The sequence below is a fragment of the Sorghum bicolor genome, chromosome 8, assembly GCF_000003195.3.
Source record: "Sorghum bicolor cultivar BTx623 chromosome 8, Sorghum_bicolor_NCBIv3, whole genome shotgun sequence".
Taxonomy (NCBI): domain Eukaryota; kingdom Viridiplantae; phylum Streptophyta; class Magnoliopsida; order Poales; family Poaceae; genus Sorghum; species Sorghum bicolor.
The window spans coordinates 15,298,204-15,322,063 of NC_012877.2; the positions used below are offsets into that span (position 1 = coordinate 15,298,204).

General features: G+C 44.8%; 1 protein-coding gene and 2 long non-coding RNA genes across 3 annotated transcripts; all 3 read right to left on the minus strand.

Moving 5' to 3' along the window:
- LOC8086122 (protein TsetseEP) lies at nucleotides 288-1,882 on the minus strand. The gene has a single exon (XM_002443041.2). It carries the CDS (start codon nucleotides 1,727-1,729, stop codon nucleotides 1,112-1,114), a length of 618 nt encoding a protein of 205 aa, XP_002443086.1. The 5' UTR covers nucleotides 1,730-1,882; the 3' UTR covers nucleotides 288-1,111.
- LOC110437675 lies at nucleotides 7,339-7,723 on the minus strand. Its single transcript, XR_002455589.1, has 3 exons — nucleotides 7,686-7,723; nucleotides 7,508-7,600; nucleotides 7,339-7,397 (listed from the first exon to the last, which is right to left on the minus strand). It is a non-coding gene; the product is annotated as an uncharacterized LOC110437675 (long non-coding RNA).
- On the minus strand, nucleotides 7,723-8,163 carry LOC8058184. The gene is made up of 3 exons (XR_002455591.1): nucleotides 8,064-8,163; nucleotides 7,863-7,973; nucleotides 7,723-7,770 (listed from the first exon to the last, which is right to left on the minus strand). It is a non-coding gene; the product is annotated as an uncharacterized LOC8058184 (long non-coding RNA).

Sequence of the window (23,860 nt, forward strand, 5' to 3'; positions counted from 1 at the left end):
ATCATTTTCACTTCCGGTTGTTTTGCTCCCATTTCTGTTTTTGTCAAAAAAAATATAAAAACAGAAACTGTAGAGTTTTTGGTCCATTTTTATCCTTAGCTAAGAGATAGCAAGGGCTGCCAGGCTCTTTATGAAGCACGCATTTCGTTTGTTGCTTTTTTTCACCTTTTTGCTTTTGTGTACTCTTAAGCAGAATGAAATTTGTAATTTGCGTACCACCACAATGGGTTCTGTCAGTCAGCTGCCCCCAAAAACAACGAACAAACATACATACATAACAATGAACATGTAGCAAAAAAAAACAAGATCGAGTGCATAAGCTCATATAGAGGGAACAAACTAAACTGCACTAAAATCATGTAATCAGCATTACATAAAAAATGACGCAAAGCAAAAAAAAAAAAAAAGAATAGGTGTACAGCAAGTAGCAGCTAGCACCTACAAATGCATGCTACAACTTCGTCCTCATGGGAGGCTTTATTCATATACCCTATAATGGCTAATGGAGACTCTTCATCGATCATTCAGTTGTCTGCTGCTGGTGGGATGTGCGGCGGGTTAGGCTTTGGTTTGGGCTCCGGCTTGGGTTCAGGCTTTGGTTTTGGTTCAGGCTTAGGCTCCGGTTTGGGTTCTGGTTTCGGCTTGGGCTCGGGCTTTGGTTCAGGTTTAGGCTTAGGCTCAGGCTTAGGTAGTGGTTCGGGTTTTGGTTCCGGCTTCGGCTCAGGCTTAGGCTCGGGTTTTGGTTTGGGCTCGGGCTTAGGCTCTGGTTTGGGTAGTGGTTCTGGTTTTGGTTCTGGCTTGGGCTCGGGCTTAGGCTCTGGTTTGGGCAGTGGCTCTGGCTTTGGCTCTGGTTTTGGCAATGGTTTGGGCTTTGGTTCCGGCTTGGGCTCAGGCTTAGGCTCTGGTTTTGGTAGTGGTTCAGGTTTTGGTTCCGGCTTGGGTTCAGGCTTAGGCTCGGGCTTTGGTTCCGGCTTGGGCTCATGCTTAGGTTGCAGTGGTTCGGGTATGGGTTCTGTGCTTGGGTTCAGGCTTAGTGCTCGGTGCTTTGGGTATCGTGCTTGGGCTCAGGCTTAGGCTCCGGTATCGGCATCGGTTCGGGCTTTGGTTCTGGCTAGGGCTCAGGCTTAGGCTCAGGTTTTGGTTTTGGCATGGGCTCAGGTTTTGGTTCAGGCTTAGGCTCCGGCTTAGGCTCAGGCTTAGGTTTTGGTTCTGGCTTGGGCTCCGGTTTTGGCAGTGGTTCAGGCTTGGGCTCAGGCTCGGGTTTTGGTTCAGGCTTAGGCTCAGGTTTTGGCTTTGGCTCAGGCTTTTTTGGCTTTGGCTTTGGTTCAGGCATAGGCTTGGGCATCGGTTCGGGTTTGGGCTTTGGCTCTGGCTTCGTTATGGGTTTAGGTTGAGGCTCAGGTTTAGGTTCAGGTTTCGGCGAAGGCTCTGGATGAGGCTCAGTTTTTGGCTCTGGACGTGGCTTGGGCTCTGGTTTAGGTTCAGGTTTGGGCTCTGGCTGTGGCAGGGGCTGCGGCTGAGGCTGGGGTTCCGGTTTGGGTTGTGGCTCCGGCTGCGGCAGCTCGGCGGCAGCACGTCCATGCTTGCGCGCGAAGCGGCCGCCATGGCCAAGCCCGACGCCGGCAGCCGCCGCTTCGTCGACGAAGAAGGCGGTGGCAGTGGCCGCCACGGCTCCCAGAAGCACGGCGAGGAGAAGGCAGCATGAAGAGAGGCGACGCGTCGCCGCCATGGCTGCTTCGCTGCTCCTGCAACAAGCAAGCTCGCCTGCTAGCTAGCTCTCTGCTGCTCTGTGTTGCTCTCTCTGTTTCTCTTTCTGGAGCAGCTGTTGGTAGTGCCTGAGTGCAGTCTCTGTTGTGTGTCTGTGGTGTGGATGACGGGGTGTGGTCATGGGTCGGATTTATAGCGCGCGAGAGCCAACCAAGTTTTGACGCGTGGATGGGCTGTCTGCCCAGCTAATAACACGTTTGCCCTCCGCCGTATCAACGGGTAGGTAACAGGTAAGCCCCGTGTTAATGTTATTCAACGGATAGCAGTAGCACGTAACTTTCAGTACTTTTAATTTTTTTTTTAGGAAAAACTTTCACTTTTACTTTCTCATGGATTCTTCCATCCATTTCTTGTTCCAACATACTCTCTAGTCTCTCTATACACGCTGCTGCCTGCCATGCGAGTCACCGCGCGCATATCACACACCCGACGACGTGTACGTTTGCTGCTAACTTTTTTGATGATACACGGGACGACAGGTAGGTATTTGTTAGCTTGTGGTTGACGACGCAAACTGCCGCGCGCGCGCTGTTGACCAGCGAGCCAGCTATGTATACTGTATGTGTGAAGATTCATCCCCAGGACAGTGAACATCTTGCTTTGAGAGGTAGCAAAGATATTTTTATGGTGTGTGGACGATGGATGCATGACAAAGAGCTAGCTAGCCATCGTCATGCATCTTCACCTGTCGCGCGCTGCTGCACAAGCACATGCATGGTCCTGGAACTCTCAGATCATCATCCTATAGTACTACGGCGAGCTGATTGGTGTGCCATGCATGTCTACCGGTGGACATCATGTATGGCCTTGTTTAGTTCCAAAAATTTTTGCAAAATAGGAATAGTATCACTTTCGTTTGTATTTGACAAATATTATTCAATCATGTACTAACTAGACTCAAAAGATTCGTCTCGTCAATTTCGACCAAACTGTGCAATTAGTTTTTATTTTCGTCTATATTTAATACTTCATGCATGCGTCTAAAGATTTGATGTGATGAAGAATCTAAAAAATTTTGCAAAATTTTTTGCAACTAAACAAGACCTATGCATGGAAGCGGGGCACTGCATCAGCTCGTGAAGCTCATCGCCAAAGGGAGAGGACACACAGGACCGGCACTGTGAGACACATGATTGGCGATGCATGGTTACATTGCAGGCCACTGCAGGACATCAGATTGTGTAGTGAGTGAGAGTATGAGAGTGACGCTACGCACGCCGTACGTATACACGTCGTAGAACTTTGGATTTCCTGCGTGACCGACACGGCAGTTGTCGACATCGTGCTTTTGCCTGCAGGTCCAAGGTGATGGTAAACCAGTCAATCAGACCTGTAAGTAAATAATAGTATCCTACAGACCTTTAACTTGTTGAATTACGCATAGCTTGCGTCGGTGCGTGGTTGAAAAACCATCCCAAAAGTTCATCTAGCTAGAAAATTCACAGTTTTATCACTATAGCTAGGTTAAAAGGGACACGTACATACGTCGCTGCCCTATAGGCTGGGCAGTGTTGTGTGTGGCTGTGCAATAAGCACAGTCGTGGATGAACGGATGATGCACAGTGTGGTGGCGACCCGACCGTGTTGAGGCTCAGGCGTCAGGCTCACAGTCAGCAGCTAGCGAACGCGCCGTGGCGGGGTCAGGGTCGGAGGCGTACGGTACGGCTTGCCGGAGCGGTGCACTCGTCCCTTGTTCCAACGGCGATGTCCTTTTCTGCTTGGATGTTTTCGCCATCCTCTCCTGCCACCGACCCGACATTGATGACACTGACGTCCCAACCACTGCAAGCGGGCTGTGTGCCTGTGTAGCTACTGCTAATTAACATATGCATCCACAACGCTCTCAGTACCAATCTCGTACCAAGCTATCCCGTCTCTTCATTAAGAGACACTGTTGTGCATTAATTTGCTCCTAGGTCGTCGTTGTTCCTCAATACTGCGCATTTTTTGTTTTTCAAATATAAAACGACGCACGCTTCTACACTTGTATACTACACCGGAGTGGCTGAAATTATATATATGTTATTATCCATGTGTCCTCTTAGTTATACTCATGCATGTCACTCTACAAAAAATGATATATACACCAAATCAAAGGAATCGCAAAAGGCTGTTAGATAGTCAGGGCATGCCATGTCTTAGCTAAAATATAGCTAGCTAATTGTTACAGCTAACTTTAGCTGGTAGTGTGTTGGGATACACCAGCTATTTCAAAACAATGGACCATGCTACCCCTCATTAACCCTAGTCGTCTTTCATTTCTCTCTAGCTATTTTCTCTCTCCTATCTTGGCAACGGCAGTACCCCTCCCGGCCTCCTCAATAGATGGCGAGATCCTCGCCCCTTCCCTCATCCTGGTGGCTACTCCGGCGCATCTTCCTCCCATAGTGGTCGGGGCGGTTCTTCCCCACCTAATGGTGGCGCACGGGCAGCCCGAGCAGCACATCCGGAGCACCAGACATGTAGATATGGCAGCGGTGGAGCACCCTTAATTCCATCGGTGACGACGGCGTCCCCGTTCCCCTCCATACACCAGCTACAACACATCCCGGCGCTCCCTCTCTCCTTCACCCACGATGGCTAGTGCGGCAGCATGCGGTGACGCCTCACTCCCGCAACATCGCCTCCTCCCACACCTGACGGTAGTTGTGGTCGTCCTCTCCTACCCTGACAGCGATGGTGGTGGCCCCCTCCACCCCCATAGTGACTGCAGCGGCTCCCCTCCACACTGGCGGTGGTGGATCTACTGTACCCTTGACGTCCTACGGTAGATCCGATGGCACCTTCCCCCGCTGGTGGCGCCTATCTCTATGGTGGGGCCGCCCTCCCTGCGATGGCGCACGAGAAGCCCTGGTGGCGGATCCAGTATCCACAGTGCACAGATCCAGACACGCAGAAGGGAAGAAGCGGGTGCAGTGCTGGCCCTATGGGAGGGGCAGCAGGTGCGCAGGCCATGGGCCCTAGCGACTTGGGGGTCTAACCCTAGGTATGTATATTCTAGTATACGTATAGGTTAAGGGCTAAGTCATTGGTTTTTGTTCCAGGAGGCAGCGCAGGACGAAGCCACACGAGCCGATCAGCCGAGCGGCCGCCGCCAACACACGCCAACACCTGTCGCTGCGTTTAGGGGCTTTAGGCAATTACCAATCAGGTTCTTATTATTTGATTAATTAATTTAGTTTTGTATTTTCTATTATAAGATCGTGCCAAATTGTGTAGGTTCTAGGTTTTTTTTTCTCTTGTTCAATTTTTGTCTATGTGCACTATCGAAAGAGATATCTTAGACACGATTGATCTCAATACCATCCTTGATGATTTTGCATCAAGAAATGCCCGAAAAAGTATATTTATATAAAAAGCAATGAGTATGATGGAGTTCTGTTCTTTTTTAAGGTAATCATATTAGTTCTATAAGTACAAATATATTATTTTTTAATCTACATTGTTTCTCGATCTTGATAATTATCAAACATGTTTAATTTTAAATATATTATTGCATTTAGTTTTCCTTTATAAGTAAAATTAGCCTATATATTATAGAGGAAAAAGTCTAAATTACTCCTCTCAAGTTTGTCCTACGTTCAGATTACCCCCTAAACTTACATTTGATTCAGTTTTCTTCCTCCAACCATTTTAATTGGTCTAGTTTACCCCTTAACATGATTTGTTATTTGTGTTTTTCCACATATAAGTTGAGTTTTAATATCAAGTTTTGTGATATATTGGAGAACATTATAAGTTATGTTAGAAAAAATATATCTTAACTTTTTACCAAATTTTTGATAGCTTAGGAAATTTAAAAATAAATTAACAGTAGAGATACAATATCATAAAAAATATAATGACGAAAAAATTATATTGGATTTTTCTAACACAAAATTCAAAGTCCTCTATCACCTCACAAAATTTGAAACTAAAATATAATTTGTGCATAGAGAAACAAAAAAGAAAAAACTTTTTAAGGTATTAGTTGGACCAACTTAAATAATTGGAGGGAGTAAATAGAACCAGATGTTAGTTTAGAGAGTTATTTGGACTTTTTTCTATTATAGACTAGAGAACCCGTCGCGACGAACTCCGTCCCTCAAAATCCTAGGGCCGGCGCTGAGCGGGTGGTGCGGACGTTGATGCAGAAATAAATTGGTAATTATCTAGTTTTATAGCTACCATTAGTTGGGTTGGAACAACTAATGAGATTAGTTGATCCCCATTAGTTGGGAGGCCTTTAGCTAAGTTTTGTCATGACCTATTTAGATTCATCATAGCTAAATTGGGGTGCTAAATTTTAGTCCGATATCCACCATGGCCACGGGCCGGGGATGGTCCCGTCGATCGTCACGTGAAGCAGTTACGTATGCCTTAATAACATGTATATACGCGTGTGCAGTTTAGTCAAGGCTATACTTTCTTTTCGTGTCAAAATTAATTATATGTCGGCTTCTGTCTTTCAATGCCTTGATAACAAGAAACTGTTTCCAAGATTCACCGAGTATGTAACACCTCTCTAGCTGCTTGAATGGCCACGGTTGTCCCGTTGTTGGCAACCTTTGCTATCCGACGCATATCTATAGAAATTGAAGGGTTATCATTGTCGGCTCTTATCTTTCACCACACAAGCGTCTGCATGCAATATAGTATTGTGTCACCAATTTCTTTGCCTTGCATTGGTCTTCTCCATCACAGATATGGATATCATCAGGACCATTTCCTTGTGGACTTGCGGTGCCCGGCCGTGCTGTGCCACACTACTATGCGTCCGGCATGCATTATTGCATTGCTAGCTAGCGCTGCTCCAGTAGAACGATGGCGTTGCTGATTATATTCCCATGGAGATGTAGTTGATGGGGCGGCAAATAATCTGGATCCACCACTACTACAGTCAGGTACAACAGGGGCGGCTAAATAAGCTCTGTAAGAGCGGCTGGCCCAGCCGCTCTTATGCAAACGCTCTTACAGTGGAATTCACTGTAAGGGCGGTTCAACACCAGCCGCTCTTACAGTGGCCCACTGTAAGGGTGGTTGGAAACAACAACCGCCCTTACTAGTGACCACTGTAAGAGCGGCTGGTGCTTCCAGCCGCCCTTATAGTGAGCATTAGTAAGGGCGGCTTGTGTCTCAGCCGCCTCTATTGTCTGCATTTGCAACGGCGGCTCAATCTAGAACCGTCCCTACAGTTATTTTTCAGAAAAAAATAAAAATTACAATAATCGAGTTGACAGCACAGCACAACACCACATACATATATACATATATAATCAGATTCTCAACATCACATATTCACAACATAAATATCCATACATATACAAAGCACCACATTTATAGTCCAACACATTTCAAGTCCAAAATGTTTCCAAGTCCATTACAAATCCATCCAAAAGAGTCCGAAATTTTTCAAGTACTAATACAAATCGATCACAGTCCATTCCAACAAGTTCATATGTAATCAAGAGCCTATCCCACTGACGGAGGTGCTAGTAAAGAGGATTGCTACCTAAGTTGGACTGTGGGTTATGGTAATCACCTTTGTAATAAACAACATGGTCCATTATAAAGTTGCAAAGGTCACCGACAATCTCTAAGAGGTCATCATCCCTATAGACATCCCTTTTTAGTCCTTTTTCTTCTTTCCACTACAAGATCGTAAAAGACAAGTTTAGGTCTAGTGTAAAGAAGAGATTGCAAAGCTAAGTGACAAATACTATATTTTCATACTACAACCCACTAAGAGATTCAAACTTACCAATTCAGGGTGTCTCCTGTAGCCTTTTGTGTTACTGATGAAAGCACATACATAGTATCCACAATGCAGACTTCCTGGCCTTTGCTTGGGAAACTTTGTTTCAATTTGCAAATGGAGATGTGTCAAGTATAAGTACTGAAAAAATTAGTAATTTTATGCCAAACTAAGTCGCACTTACCGAACATAGAGATTTGAAACGCAAGTGGCTCCCCAAACCTGGATCATGCCTTCGTTTGTGATTCTTGACATAGGCCCTGAATGCCCTGTTTGAATGAGAATCGATGTGACTTATAGTATGCAGAAGTCGATATTAAAGTGAATCATATAAGGTTACTAGGATTATAAATTTGCTTACGTAATGAGAATTGACATGAAGTCTTTATATGTGTGAGGGTCAAAATCTGCAGAATCACAAATCCATGCCATGTTCATCCCGACATCGACACCTATGACTATCCAGTGATTGCTACAACAATTTTAAATAAACACATAAGTACCTTTGCATCAAAATAAGATAAACCGAACAATCGTTAAGTATACAATTAATCGAACTTACTTGAAGTGGTATGGAATCCATATTGTTTCGAAGTGTTGGAGATTCTTTAAACATACGGCAATCCACGCCGCAACCTTAAGAGACTCTTCTCTTATTTTGGCCGCACGGATCTTTTCTTTCTCCGCCAACGTCCCTCCAGCAGCTAGCTGTGGCGCATCCAAGTCCCATCTCGATGGGTAATTAAAATTTATTTGTGCTATAGGCATAGGGTCTACATACCAGGCTTTCGTTGAGCGTGTAGATTTCATAAAGTTTGCTTGCATTCTAAAAATCATGACGGAAGTTAGTTTTAGCAAAATCAAACTAGGTTACTTTCAGATCATATCAAGAGGAAGAGGACTTACAGGCACCAAGTGCGAATCAGATTCATCGACATTGAACTAAGGTGAAAGCATGATTGGATGTCGCTGAAGTCAAAGGCAATACCCGAAGCAGGGCGTCCAAATATGCGAGCAGGTATTACTGCTTCCAACACATTCAGTTCTGTACGTGAAACATGCAAGTAGTACCAATCATGGATCCTTCTCATTCCATATGGCATCTTACACAAGATCCGGTTTGGTAGGAAACGTTTGCCTTTTACATATTCTTTCGGGCAATCCTTTGACCACTTGATGGTTTCAACATCTGGATACTTTGTTATCGTTGTGTAGTCTGAGGTGTCAGTGGGCATCCTGTAGGCAAATTTGTTCGGGCCTTGGTTCTCAGGCTTGAACTGGTCATGAGCATACCACTTGTACATACCCGAGATGTTCATATCCACAAAAGATTTTGACCCTGTCAACCTTATCATGATGGGGATCTTTTCACGAGCTTCACATACTAGAGGGAGTAGTTCTTCATGTGTCGGCGGTGCTTGTTGAAAAGTCTGTGCCATCTCATCATGGCCTTGCTCGGGGCGAGCTGGATAAGGTTGTGGCTTAGGAGGCACATGTGGTGTCTCGTCATGCTCTGACTCGGCACGAGCTGTAGAAGGTTTTGGGCTATGAGGCACATGTGGTGTCTCGTCACGCTTTGGCTCGGCACGAGCTGTAGAAGGTTGCGAGCTCTGAGGCACATGTGGCGTCTCATGCTCTGGCTCCGCACGAGCTACAGAAGGTTCATCTATTTGAGGCTCAAGTGGTGTCTCATCATGCCCTGGCTCGACCCCTTGCTCGCCAACGGTTGGAGAAGCTGGTACCCTCTCATGCATCAAGTGGTCCTCATGAGACGGTGAATACACCTCTCCATCCTCAAGGTGGACTCTCTCCAGGTGTACATCACTTGGAGTTGGCGAGGAAACATTCAACACAATATCCTTTTTGTACCAGAGGATGAACTGTTTCATGAGTAGTCTAAGCTCAAGAATCCCCTCGCTAGTTGGGTGTTCAATCTTATGCTTCGCGTACTCGGGATTCACGATATGCACCTCAACCTTACTATAGTCGGTCGGGACCGGTTTATGGTGCCAGATGTCGCCTGGAATTGGAGGATGTTGAAAGGTCCTAATATGGCTAGAGGGGGGGGGGGGTGAATAGCCTATTTAAAAATTCTACAAACTCACTAGAGCAAGAGGTTAGTAAATAACAAAGCAAAGCTTTTTGCTCTAGCTCTAAAAGGGGTGTTTGCAAGCCACCTATCCAACAATTCTAGTTGTTAAGATCACTAGGCACACAAGAGCTATGTCACTACTTACACTAGAGAGCTACCTAAAGTTTCTATATAAGTAAGTAAGCTACTCTAGTTTGCGGGAATGTAAGAGAGAAGGTTTGATCTTTATACCACCGCGTAGAGGGGATGAACCAATCAATAAAATGAAGTCCAATCACCGGGAGAAATCCAATGAACAAACACAATGGAGACAAGCAATTTTTCTCCCGAGGTTCACGTGCTTGCCGGCACGCTACGTCCCCGTTGTGTCGACCAACACTTGGTGGTTCGGTGGCTAAGAGGTGTAGCACGAACCTCGTCCTCACTAGGACACCACAAGAACCTACCCACAAGTGAGGTAGCTCAATGACATGAGCAATCCACTAATGTTGCCTTTGGCTCTCCGCTGAGGTAGGCACAAACCTCTCACAATCACCGGGAGATGGCCACGAACAATCACCAACTCGTGCCAATCCTCCTCCGCTGCTCCAAGCCGTCTAGGTGGCGGCAACCACCAAGAGTAACAAGAAAACCGCAGCTAGAACGATCCCCAAGTGCCACTAGATGCAATCACTCAACCAAATGCACTTGGAATCACTCCCAATCTCACAAAGATGTATAATCTATGAAGGAGATGAGTGGGAGGTGTTTGCTTAGGCTCACAAGGATGTCTAGTAGTCAAGAATGCCAAGAGAGTGAGCCCCAAGCCGGCCAAACACGTATTTATAACCCTTCAAACAAATAGAGCCGTTGGCTCTTTCACTGGGCGAAAAACGGGGTCACCGGACGCTCTTAAAGGGGCACCGTACGCTCAACACCAGCATCCGGTGCTCCAACGTCAGCCGCGTGTCAGAGTCTAACGGTAACCTGCAGAGCACCGGACGCTGAGCAAGTTAGCACTGGACGCGTCCAGTGCACACCGGACTCATGCGCAGAGAGCTCCGCAAACTCGCACGGTCACCGGACGCAAGCCACCGGACGCACCCTGAGCGTCCGGTGCTCACCGGACTCATGCGCAGAGAGGGTTGCAAAATGCCCTCACACCGGACACTAACCACCGGACGCTCAAGCCAGCGTCCGGTGCCTTACCCTAGCTGGGACAGGCACTGTCTGCACCGGACGCTCAGACGCAGCGTCCGGTGCTCCAGAAGCCAGCGTCCGGTGAGTGTTCCTCAGCGAGAAACACTCCCGCAACTTCTCCAAAACTCCCACCGGCGCAATAGAAAAATATGCACTTCATTTTCTCAAAAGCGCCGAGGGAGAGAGGAACCCATCCTCTCTCTACCTTTGAAACTCCACCTCCTTCTCAAAGTGTGCCAACACCACAACATGTGTACCAACAAGTGCACATGTGTTAGCACTTTCACAAACATTTTCTTTGAAGGAGTTAAGTTAGCTCACTAGGTTCTAAATGCATGCACATGAACACTGACACCTAGTGGCACTTGATAACCGCTTAGCCAAAGAATTCCCCTCTTTATAGTACGGCTATCTATCCTAAATGTGATCACACCCTCTATGGTGTCTTGATCACCAAAACCAAAACCCTAAGCAATACCTTTGCCTTGATCTTCATAGGGTTTTGTTTTTCTCTTTCTTATTTTCCAAGTTGAGCACTTGATCATCTTGTGGTCATCACCATCATCACCATGATCATCACTTGCTCCATCACTTGGCATGGACCAACCTCATTAAGTCTACACATACTTAGCATAGAGGTTAGTACTAGGGTTTCATCAATTATCCAAAACCAAACTAGGGCTTTCAATCTCCCCCTTTTTGGTAATTGATGACAACCCTTTTTACAAAGATTTTCAATAAAATTTTCTTGGATTCATGTTGCTTGCCCAAGCATTTTACCATGTGCAAAGGTTATGGACAAGTTTCATGAACCCAAATTGGTAGCAATTGCTCCCCTACATATGTGCTAAGAGTTTGGATTGAAAGCTTGCACATATGCTTGAATAGGAAATATAGGAGTCAATTTCTACCAAATGATGCTAAGATGTAAAGAATGGACCTTTGAAGCATGATACCAATCGGAGTTGCCAATGTACACCATCCTTAGCACCATTAGTAACTAGACTTTCACAAAACTAGAACACCTCGTGAGATCAACATTATAAACAAAGTTCTAGTACCACTTGTGAAATAACTAAAAGTCTAGTTACACTACCTATGCATGCTAGTTCTTCACAAAACTAGAACACCTCGTGAGATCAACATTATAAACAAAGTTCTAGTACCACTTGTGAAGTAACTAAAAGTCTAGTTACACTACCTATGCATGCTAGTTCTTCATTTCATCAATCAAGCCTACAACTAGCATACACCACACAAGCAAGGCATTGGAGAGAAACCTTCTAAAGCTAATGCAAATGCAAGCAAACATATGTGATGTACATACAAATGCAACATACAAGTTTATGAGCTTGCTCCCCGTACTTGTGTGCTTCAAAATTTTTAATTGATCTCATTCTTTTATCATGTTACTCCCCTATCTTAAATCTTTGGGAAATTCTCTCCCCCTTTGTCATCAAAGACCACAAAAGGTGAGCTCAAATTTTAGATAGGTTAGTGTGAAACCACGTGAAGTGAGATCATTTTACAAATTAGTTCAATCTAGATTACTTGCCTAAGATATTTAACTCGGTTTGATCCACGGACAAGCTTCTTCACACCTCCAAATAAGGGTTATCTTGCACCATGTTGACTTAAACACTTATAGCTCATATTCTAGATCAAACACTAGGATTGCAAGCCCACAAACATGTCATATGCTACCACTAGATCAAGTCAAGCATAGAAACAATAGTGGTACCATATAAGCATCAAATTCATTTGATTTTCATGAATGATCCTAAGACATGTAAGGAATGACTAGATGCACTAAACAAGTCCTTAGCAAAGATGGATGACATGTCAAACAATTTCACCTTGCTTTGCTCGAAGGAGAGGCACGTCATATAGTGGGGGTGCATCAACACATATTTGAGAAGTCAAGTATGTTCAATTCATTCCTTAGCTTGCAAAACCTCTTCTCATCAAGTGGCTTGGTGAATATATCGGCAAGTTGATCATCGGTGCCTATACTTTCAATGCAAATGTCCCCTTTTTGTTGGTGATCTCTTATGAAGTGATGGCGGACATCTATGTGCTTTGTTCTTGAGTGTTGAACCGGATTGTTGGTGAGCTTCACGGCACTTTCATTGTCACATAGCAATGGCACTTCTTTGAAATTGATTCCAAAGTCCTTCAATGTTGCCTTCATCCATAGGATTTGTGCACAACAACTACCGGCCGCAATGTACTCCGCTTCGGCGGTTGATAGTGCAACAGTATTTTGCTTCTTGGATGACCATGAGACAAGTGATCTTCCCAATAGTTGACATGTGCCCGATGTGCTTCTTCTTTCAACTTTGCATCCCGCATAGTCCGAGTCGGAATATCCAACAAGTTCAAACTTTGCACCTTTGGGATACCATAAACCAACATTTTGTGTATGCTTCAAGTACCTCAATATTCTCTTTGTTGCTTTCAAATGACTTTCTCTTGGTGAGGTTTGAAATCTTGCACACATGCATACACTAAACATGACATCCGGTCTTGATGCGGTCACATAGAGTTGGCTTCCAATCATGGACCGATACAACTTTTGATCCACCATATTTCCACTTGTATCACTGTCTAGGCTTCCATTTGTTCCCATTGGTGTGCTAATTGATTTTGCATCATCCATACCAAACTTCTTGAGCATGTCTTTTATGTACTTGCCTTGACTCACAAATGTGCCATTTTTCAATTGCTTGATTTGAAGACCAAGGAAGTAACTAAGTTCTCCAATCATTGACATCTCAAACTCATTAGCCATCATGTTGCCAAACTCCTCACAAAATTCTTGATTGGTTGATCCAAATATGATATCATCAACATAGTTTGCAACACAAACAAGTCTTTGCCAATCTTCTTGGTGAAGAGAGTGGTGTCAACCTTGCCCATCTTGAAACCTTTAGAGAGTAAGAAATCTCTCAATCTCTCATACCATGCTCTAGGTGCTTGCTTCAAACCATACAATGCCTTTCTTAGCTTGTAAACATGGTTGGGTTTCTTGTCATCTTCAAAACTGGGAGGTTGCTCAACATAGACTTCTTCATTGATATAGCCATTGAGAAATGCACTCTTCACATCCATTTGGTAGAGCTTGATGTTATGAGCACAAGCATAGGCCAACAAGATCCTAATTGCTTCCAATCTTGCAACCGGGGCATATGTTTCACCAAAGTCAAGACCTTCAACTTGAGTATAGCCTTGTGCTACCAATCTTGCTTTGTTACTTACAACTATCCCATCTTGATCTTGCTTGTTGCGAAAGACCCATCTAGTACCAATGACATTGTGATCACTAGGCCTTTCAACTAATTCCCATACTTGATTTCTCTTGAAATTGTTAAGCTCTTCATGCATAGCATTAACCCAATCAACATCTCTCAATGCTTCATCAATCTTCTTTGGCTCAATGTGAGACACAAAGGAGAAATGTTCACAAAATGATGCTAGTCTTGATCTAGTTTGCACTCCTCTTTGAATATCACCTATGATATGATCCAATGGATGATCTCTTGCAATATTTGTTGGTTGGAGTATTTGCACTTGATTGCTTGCACTTGGTTGATCATGAGATGATGTACTAGCTTGTTGATCTTGCACTTGAGTACCACTTGTACTAGCTTGATTTTGATCATGAGAACCACTAGTTTGCACATTAGAGGTAGGAAGCACTTGATCTTTGTCATCTTCAACATCAATCACCTCTCTAGGCCTCAAATCACCAATATCCATATTTTTCATTGCATCGGCCAATTGAGTGCCTCTCACATCATCTAGATTCTCATCTTCCTCTTGAGAGCCATTGGTTTCATCAAACTCAACATCATGTACCTCTTCAAGAGTTCCACTAGCCAAATTCCACACCCTATAAGCTTTGCTAGTAGTGGAGTAACCAAGCAAGAAACCTTCATCACATTTCTTTTCAAATTTACTCAATCTAGTGCCTTTCTTCAATATATAGCATTTGCAACCAAATACCCGAAAATATGCAATGTTGGGTTTTCTTCCATTCAAGAGCTCATATGGTGTCTTCTCCATCATTGGGTGACAATAGAGTCGGTTGCTATAGTAGCAAGCCGTGTTGATTGCTTCGGCCCAAAAAGAATGACTCACATTGTACTCACTCAACATTGATCTTGCCATGTCAATCAAGGTTCTATTCTTCCTCTCAACAAGACCATTTGATTGTGGAGTGTACTTGGCCGAGAATTGATGCCTAATGCCAAATTCATCACAAAGCTCATCAACTCTTGTATTCTTGAATTCACTTCCATTGTCACTTCACACTTTCTTGATGGTTGTTTCAAACTCATTGTGTATTCTCTTGACAAATGATTTGAAGGTTGCAAAAGCATCACTCTTGTCACTAAGAAAGAATACCCATGTGTATCTTGTGAAATCATCCACTATCACAAATCCATATTTATTTCCACCAATGCTTGTGTATGTGGTTGGTCCAAATAAGTCCACGTGCAACAACTCAAATGCCTTGCATGTGCTCATGATGCTCTTCTTTGGATGAGTGTTGCCTACTTGTTTTCCGGCTTGACATGCACTACAAAGCTTGTCTTTCTCAAATCTGACATCTTTCAAGCCTCTAACAAGATCATGCTTGACTAATTTGTTTAATTGTTTCATTCCAACATGACCAAGCCTTCTATGCCATAACCAACCCATGCTAGATTTAGTGAGCAAGCATGTTGATAATTGAGCTTCACTAGCATTGAAATCAACTAAGTATAGATTCTCATATCTACACTTATGATCTCTACATCATCAACTCCAAATATGCATTTGAAACCAAGATCACAAAGTTGAGCTATGGATAGCAAGTTGAAGTTCAAGCTCTCTACTAGTAGCACATTGGAAATGCTCAAGTCATTGGATATAGCAATTTTACCAAGCCCTTTGACCTTGCCTTTGCCATTGTCACCAAATGTGATACTATCAACACCATTGTCATCATTTGGATTGATTGAATTGAACATTCTTGAATCACCGGTCATGTGTTGTGTGCACCCACTATCAAGCACCCAATGCCTTCCTCCGGCTTTATAGTTTACCTACAAAACAAATCAATGTTTCTTAGGTACCCATACTTGTTTGGGTCCTTGGAGGTTAGTGACTAAGCTTTTTGGTACCCAAATGGCCTTCTTCTTTGGACCCACAATTGGTGTACCAACAAACTTAGCATGCACACCCTTCTCACCCTTGGTAAGCACATAACAAGAATCAAAAGGAATGTAAGGCACATTAGCAATTTTCTTGTTCTTGTTCATTTTATTGCAATTAAGCTCTAGGTGCCCAACTTGCTTGCATTTGTTGCAATATCGACCATTGCTCTTCACAAAGCTAGGCTTGTGAGTTGCAAAAGCTTTCTTGCCCTTCTTGGGGGTATAGCCTAATCCCTCTTTGTTGAGAGAAAACCTTTGGCTACCCAAGCACTTTAGCAAGCGGGCCTCACCACCATAGGCCTTGCCTAGGGCGTGAGTGAGCTCATCCACCTCTCTCTTGAGAGTCTCATTCTCAACCTTTAGTGAAGCATCACAAGCGATACCAACACTAAAAGTAGAGGTAGAGTTGGTGGTGGTGGATGAAGACCTACAAGAAGAGTTAGTGGCAACAACAATAGGTAGGTTGGGTGATTCTTTAATTAAGTCACATGTTGTGCCCACATCACATGATACAACAACCTTTTCCTTGTTCTCTTCTAACAACAAGGAGTGAGCTTTCTCAAGCTTGGTGTGAGCCTTGCCAAGCTTCTCATGGGCTTCCACTAGCCTCTCATGATTAGCATTGAGCTCATCAAAGGATTGTTCAAGAGCTTTTAACTTCTTGGCCAATTCTTTGCACTTCTTGTTTTTAGATTGAATAAGTGAATCGGCTTGTTCTAACATATCCATGAGTTGTTCATTAGTGAATTCATTTTCATCATCACTATCACTATCATGTTCATGTTCACTTTCACTTTCACTCTCATCATATTGTACCTTGTGGCCCTTGGCCATGAAGCACGAAGGAGTGTCGAAGAGTGATGGCTTGTTGTTGATAGCAATGCTTGCAAGCGCCTTCTTCTTGGATGACTTGTCATCATCACTAGAATCATCATCCGAAGAAGCATCACTATCCCATGTCACAACATAGGATCCACCCTTCTTCTTCTTGAAGACCATCTTCTTCTCTTTCTTTTCTTTCTTCTCTTTCTTGTTCTTCTTATCATGCTCATCATTGTCACTATTGTAAGGACAATCCGCCACAATATGATCGGGGCTCTTGCACTTATAGCATAGCCTCACATGCTCCTTGTTCTTGAAGTGATCTCTTCTCTTTCTTGTGTGATAGCCCTTCTTCTTCATCATCTTTCCAAACTTGCGGACGAAGAGTGCTAGTGCTTCATCATCACTATCATCATTGGAGCACTCCTCATCACTTGATTCTTCCTTCTTGGCCTTGCCCTTGTTCTTGCTCTTGGATGAAGAGCTAGCTTTGAATGCTACACTCTTTTTCTTCTTGTCATCATCATCCTTCTTCATGACCTCATCATCATCATTGTCATTGTATTGATCTTCGGTCATGACATCTCCAAGTACCTCATTTAGAGATACACCGGTCAATCCACCTCTAAAGATGATTGTTCTCAATGTCTTGAACCTCTTGGGCAAGCACATCAAGAACTTGTGAATGAAGTCCTCATCCTTCACTTTCTCACCAAGGCCCTTGAGATCATTGATGATGACTTGGAGCCTATAGAACATCTCCGGGATTGACTCATCATCCTTCATCTTGAAGTTTGAAAGCTTGTCCTTGAGCATGTACAACTTGGCACTTTTTACCGTTGTAGTGCCCTCATATGTTTCTTCAAGCCTTGTCCACACTTCACTAGCCTTCTCAAGATCTTTGACTTGCTCAAACACCTTTGAATCAATGCCATTGTATATTGTGTTGAGAGCCATAGTATTGCATTGCTTGTTTGCTCTCTCATTGTGGGTGGGGTTAGCGGGGTCAAGGATCACAAAGTCATTCTCCGTGACTTCCCACACTCTATCATTGATTGATCCAAGGTACATCTTCATTTTTCTCTTCCAATAGTCAAAGGAACTTGTGCCATCAAAGAATGGTGGTTTGCCCCCAACATGGTTGAACACTATTTGAGCCATAATTTGAGCACCGAGGTTGTTAAGCCTTCACAAACGGTGACCACGGCTCTGATACCACTTGAAAGGTCCTAATATGGCTAGAGGGGGGGTGAATAGCCTATTTAAAAATTCTACAAACTCACTAGAGCAAGAGGTTAGTAAATAACAAAGCGAAGCTTTTTGCTCTAGCGCTAAAAGGGGTGTTTGCAAGCCACCTATCCAACAATTCTAGTTGTTAAGATCACTAGGCACGCAAGAGCTATGTCACTACTTACACTAGAGAGCTACCTAAAGTTTCTATATAAGTAAGTAAGCTACTCTAGTTTGCGGGAATGTAAGAGAGAAGGTTTGATCTTTATACCACCGCGTAGAGGGGATGAACCAATCAATAAAATGAAGTCCAATCACCGGGAGAAATCCAATGAACAAACACAATGGAGACAAGCAATTTTTCTCCCGAGGTTCACGTGCTTGCCGGCACGCTACGTCCCCGTTGTGTCGACCAACACTTGGTGGTTCGGTGGCTAAGAGGTGTAGCACGAACCTCGTCCTCACTAGGACACCACAAGAACCTACCCACAAGTGAGGTAGCTCAATGACATGAGCAATCCACTAATGTTGCCTTTGGCTCTCCGCTGAGGTAGGCACAAACCTCTCACAATCACCGGGAGATGGCCACGAACAATCACCAACTCGTGCCAATCCTCCTCCGCTGCTCCAAGCCGTCTAGGTGGCGGCAACCACCAAGAGTAACAAGAAAACCGCAGCTAGAACGATCCCCAAGTGCCACTAGATGCAATCACTCAACCAAATGCACTTGGAATCACTCCCAATCTCACAAAGATGTATAATCTATGAAGGAGATGAGTGGGAGGTGTTTGCTTAGGCTCACAAGGATGTCTAGTAGTCAAGAATGCCAAGAGAGTGAGCCCCAAGCCGGCCAAACACGTATTTATAACCCTTCAAACAAATAGAGCCGTTGGCTCTTTCACTGGGCGAAAAACGGGGTCACCGGACGCTCTTAAAGGGGCACCGGACGCTCAACACCAGCGTCCGGTGCTCTAACGTCAGCCGCGTGTCAGAGTCTAACGGTAACCTGCAGAGCACCGGACGCTGAGCAAGTTAGCACCGGACGCGTCCGGTGCACACCGGACTCATGCGCAGAGAGCTCCGCAAACTCGCACGGTCACCGGACGCAAGCCACCGGACGCACCCTGAGCGTCCGGTGCTCACCGGACTCATGCGTAGAGAGGGTTGCAAAACGCCCTCACACCGGACACTAACCACCGGACGCTCAAGCCAGCGTCCGGTGCCTATCGTCCGGTGCCTTACCCTAGCTGGGACAGGCACTGTCTGCACCGGACGCTCAGACGCAGCGTCCGGTGCTCCAGAAGCCAGCGTCCGGTGAGTGTTCCTCAGCGAGAAACACTCCCGCAACTTCTCCAAAACTCCCACCGGCGCAATAGAAAAATATGCACTTCATTTTCTCAAAAGCGCCGAGGGAGAGAGGAACCCATCCTCTCTCTACCTTTGAAACTCCACCTCCTTCTCAAAGTGTGCCAACACCACAACATGTGTACCAACAAGTGCACATGTGTTAGCACTTTCACAAACATTTTCTTTGAAGGAGTTAAGTTAGCTCACTAGGTTCTAAATGCATGCACATGAACACTGACACCTAGTGGCACTTGATAACCGCTTAGCCAAAGAATTCCCCTCTTTATAGTACGGCTATCTATCCTAAATGTGATCACACCCTCTATGGTGTCTTGATCACCAAAACCAAAACCCTAAGCAATACCTTTGCCTTGATCTTCATAGGGTTTTGTTTTTCTCTTTCTTATTTTCCAAGTTGAGCACTTGATCATCTTGTGGTCATCACCATCATCACCATGATCATCACTTGCTCCATCACTTGGCATGGACCAACCTCATTAAGTCTACACATACTTAGCATAGAGGTTAGTACTAGGGTTTCATCAATTGTCGAAAACCAAACTAGGGCTTTCAGATGTGCCAGACCCGTTGCCACCTCAGCCATCTCCTGTGCCCTATCGATGGGAATCAACAGGATGCAACGAGTTGGCACCCGTATGTGATCGACTGAGGCGGAGGTTGCATTGGCACCTTGGCTGCTTTGAACATTTGGAGGGCTACCAACTAGAACCAAATCCCTAGGTGGCTCCATTTGTGACCGTCGCTCAGTAGACAGTCCTTGCTCCTGTAGTTTCTTGGCAACTAGGGTCTTCACTAGGGTGGCAAGACTCTCCTCCCGGTTTCTACCATGTTTCTTGTACATCTCCACATCCTCTCGAAATCCTTCCTTCCAGGTCTTATGTTTCCCTAACCCCCTGACACGGCCTGGGTGCTCGGGGTTTCCCAAGCCAAGGCTAAGCTCGTCCTTCTCTCTAGAAGGAGTGAATGAGCCCTTCTCGATGTCTTCAGAATATTTCATTATCCTTGACACTGCCTCCTCGGTCTCTGGCTTGGCAAATTTCAGACTGCTGCCTAATTCTTCAAGATTCCTTGCAAAGACCCAACGCTTGGTGCGTGGCTTCAATTTCATTACTTTTGTATTCCCAGCAGCTACGGCCTCCTCTTCCATCTTTCTAAACATCTCTTCCTTGCCCTCGTAGCCACCGGGGCCTAGACGAGGGTGGTGGATGTTCTTCTTCGCCTGCAAGCTGTTCTTTTCACTTAAGGCCAAAGATTCTGGTGCAGTCTTCTCAGCCACGAGCAACGCCCAGATAGCAGGAGTGATGTGTCCATACTTATGGTACGGAGTTAACCCCTTTTTGATGTACTCGGTGTTCAGCTCATTCCTCCAACGTCGGAAGGATTCTCCCATCATCTTCATAGCACCTCGTCTTACTAGGGGTAGCTTCTCTGCCAGAATCCTAAAATGAAAATTGACCAATAGACGATTTTTCCATAGGTCATCCTTTATGTCCTCTGGATAGTCGTGCCAATTACGGATTGATGGGTTCAACTTGTCTCTGACTAGGGCCCCAATTGCATTGCGGAATTTTGATTGGAACTCCTTTGGCTTAAGGATCTGCCCTTCTTCCCCAACCTCATCAATCACATAAACAATTTTTGCATTTGGATAGTGGTTTTGCTTTCTGACCCCTCCTTTCCTTTTCACTTTGGTAGTCGAGGCCGAGGTTGTGCCTTCAGGTTGCGGAGCAGAGGCCACAATGGTAGTCTTTATGCCTGTTGCCTCTGCCCTCCTTTCCCTTGCCCCGTCATGTCCGGCGAAACGTGCCGGACGCCGAGATGGTCTTTTTGGAGGTTTAGGAGGGACCTGTATAAACAACAGGTCAAAGTGTTAGTAGAGGTAACATAGCCATATCGTTACCAAAATTTATGATTTACTAAGTGACCTTCATATCCCTACCTCCTCGTTTGGGTCAAAGTCCTTGTCTAACTCATCCGTCGCTGGCTTTCGTCTAGGTTCACATGGGTGTGGATCCTCAGGACTTTCATATCCCGAGGTTGAGTCATCTCCTTGCTAGATCCTTCATCAGTCTCTCCTCTTCCCGCTTCTCCCCCTTGCTCCTCGCCAGACTCCTCCTGAGTAAGCATAAATGCTACACCATTGCCCACTTCTTCATCAAACTGTTCCTGAGAAAACTGATCATGTATTTCTTGCTCTCTAGGGCTAGGGTGCTCTTCATGTTCGTTGGATCGGGCTGCATTGCTTGTTGTCCGTGTCATTTCGTGATCTGTTCTAACAGATGAAAGGAATAAAGTGTGCTTTAGTAGTAGTAGTAGTAGTAGTAGTAGTAGCAGAAGCAGCAGCAGCAGCGCTTTAGTAGTAGTAGCAGTAGTGCTTTAGTAGTAGTAGTAGTAGGTTGAAGAGAGGAGAAGAGAGACCAGCAATGCTTTAGTAGTAGTAGTAGTAGGTTGAAGAGAGGAAAAGAGAGAGCAGCAGTGCTTTAGTAGTAGCAGCTGTGCTTTAGTAGTAGTAGCAGCAGCAGTGCTATAGTAGTAGTAGTAGTAGTAGTAGTAGTAGTAGTAGTAGTAGTAGTAGTAGTAGTAGTAGTAGTAGTAGTAGCAGTAGTAGTAGTAGTAGGATTACAGTAAGCCACAAATTAAAATGAAAGTAAGCCCCAACTGTAGTGTAGTACTAGTAGAGTACTAGAGTAGAGCAGCAGCTAGCAGATAGGAGAGAGAACAGACAAAGGAGACAAATTAGTAATCGGTAGTAGTAGTAGTAAAAGAAGAAGAAACTCATGTGCCCTCAAATTAGTGGGTTGCTGCTTTATAGAGCCATCCGCTGCTCTGTGGTGATCATAGATCATAGACTTATATGACAGTTAGTAATAGGTTAAGAGAAAACCCATTTGCACTACACCTTTTCGTTCCCATGGCAATACGTCTTTGGGTAGGTTTTTTTCCACAACACCGATCTTGTTAATAAAGTCTGTGAATAGCGGCATCTGATCGCACTTAGGCTTCAACATCATCAACGCCATCAACTCCGATAATGTGTTGTTTTCCAGGGATAACCACATGCTTAGGTTTCTTCTTTGGGGGGACAATGCTGAGCGGGTCGGTCATATAGAAAACATGTGTAACATGTGAAGCAAGGACCCATGGATCATCCTGGTAGCCTATGTTGTGAAGGTCCACGACCCTCAATCCGATTTCATTGAATTCATGTTGCTTGATCCAGCGACATCAAAATAGGGCCACATTTAGTGCCTCAGTTCCATAGTCAAGTTCCCATATATCTTCAATTATGCCAAGGTAGTCGATCTTTTGTCCCCCTGGGCCGATAGCCACTGCTCGAACACCACTGTTTTGGTTCACACATTTACTATCCTTTGCGTGGGTATAGTATGTGTACCCATTGATCTCATAAGAACTCCAAGATGTCACCTGTCTTGATGGCCCCGCTGCCAACTTACTGATGGTAATAGAATCTATGGTTTCTCCAGGCTGTATGTTTTGGTCCTTCAACCATGAAGTTAGGCGTTGCTTGTGTTGTTTCATGACCCAATCACCTGTACGACCATTTCTCTCTGATTGGATGATCTCCATGTGTTCATCAATATATGGTTCCATCAGTTTTGTGCTCACCAAGACAGCGTAGTGCGCCCGACTCACTTCAGTGTATTCATTGTCGATGAAGATTTTTCTACCATTTGTGCCCTTCCCGGCCAGCCTACCCTTGTAGTGAGAATCGGGAATACCAATCCTTCTCTGTACTTTTAGGAACTCTTGACAGCACTCGATGACTTCTTCACTACTGTAGCCCTCTATCATAGAGCCCTCTGGGTATGCAAGATTATGCACATATCGACTTAGAACCGACATGAACCGCTCATACGACCACATTTCATGCAAGTAGCAAGGGCCCAACGCCTGTATCTGATGAACCATGTGAATCATGAGATGTACCATAGGGTGGAAGAAAGCGGGAGGTAAACACATCTCTAGTTGGTTTTGGGTCTCTACGACAAAATCATGTAGGTCACTCAGCTCTGTCTTGCTAATCTTCTTCTGTGAGATCTTTGACCAGAAGTAGCACATGCGGGTGATAGCCATCTTCAAAAACTCTGGCTTGATAGCCCTTATTGCGACTGGTAGGAACACCGTCAGCATCATATGACAATCATGAGCCTTGCAGTGTGGAAATGATAGGTCCTTCATCGACACTAGCTTCTTCGGGTTTGCCGAAAACCCAGTCGGGACTTTGATCCCCTTCACAGAAGTGCATAAACCTCTCCTCTCTTCTAGGTCCAGGTTGTAGCTAGCCGCGGGTAGGGTGTATTTTCCAATTTTTGTCTCAAGTACCGGGTGAAGCTCTGGCATCACATGTAGCTGCTCCATGTCTCTCCTTGCTTTGAGACTATCCTTTGACTTTGGTGTGTCCATCAAGGTAGCGATGAGACTCTCAAAGACATTCTTCTGCACATG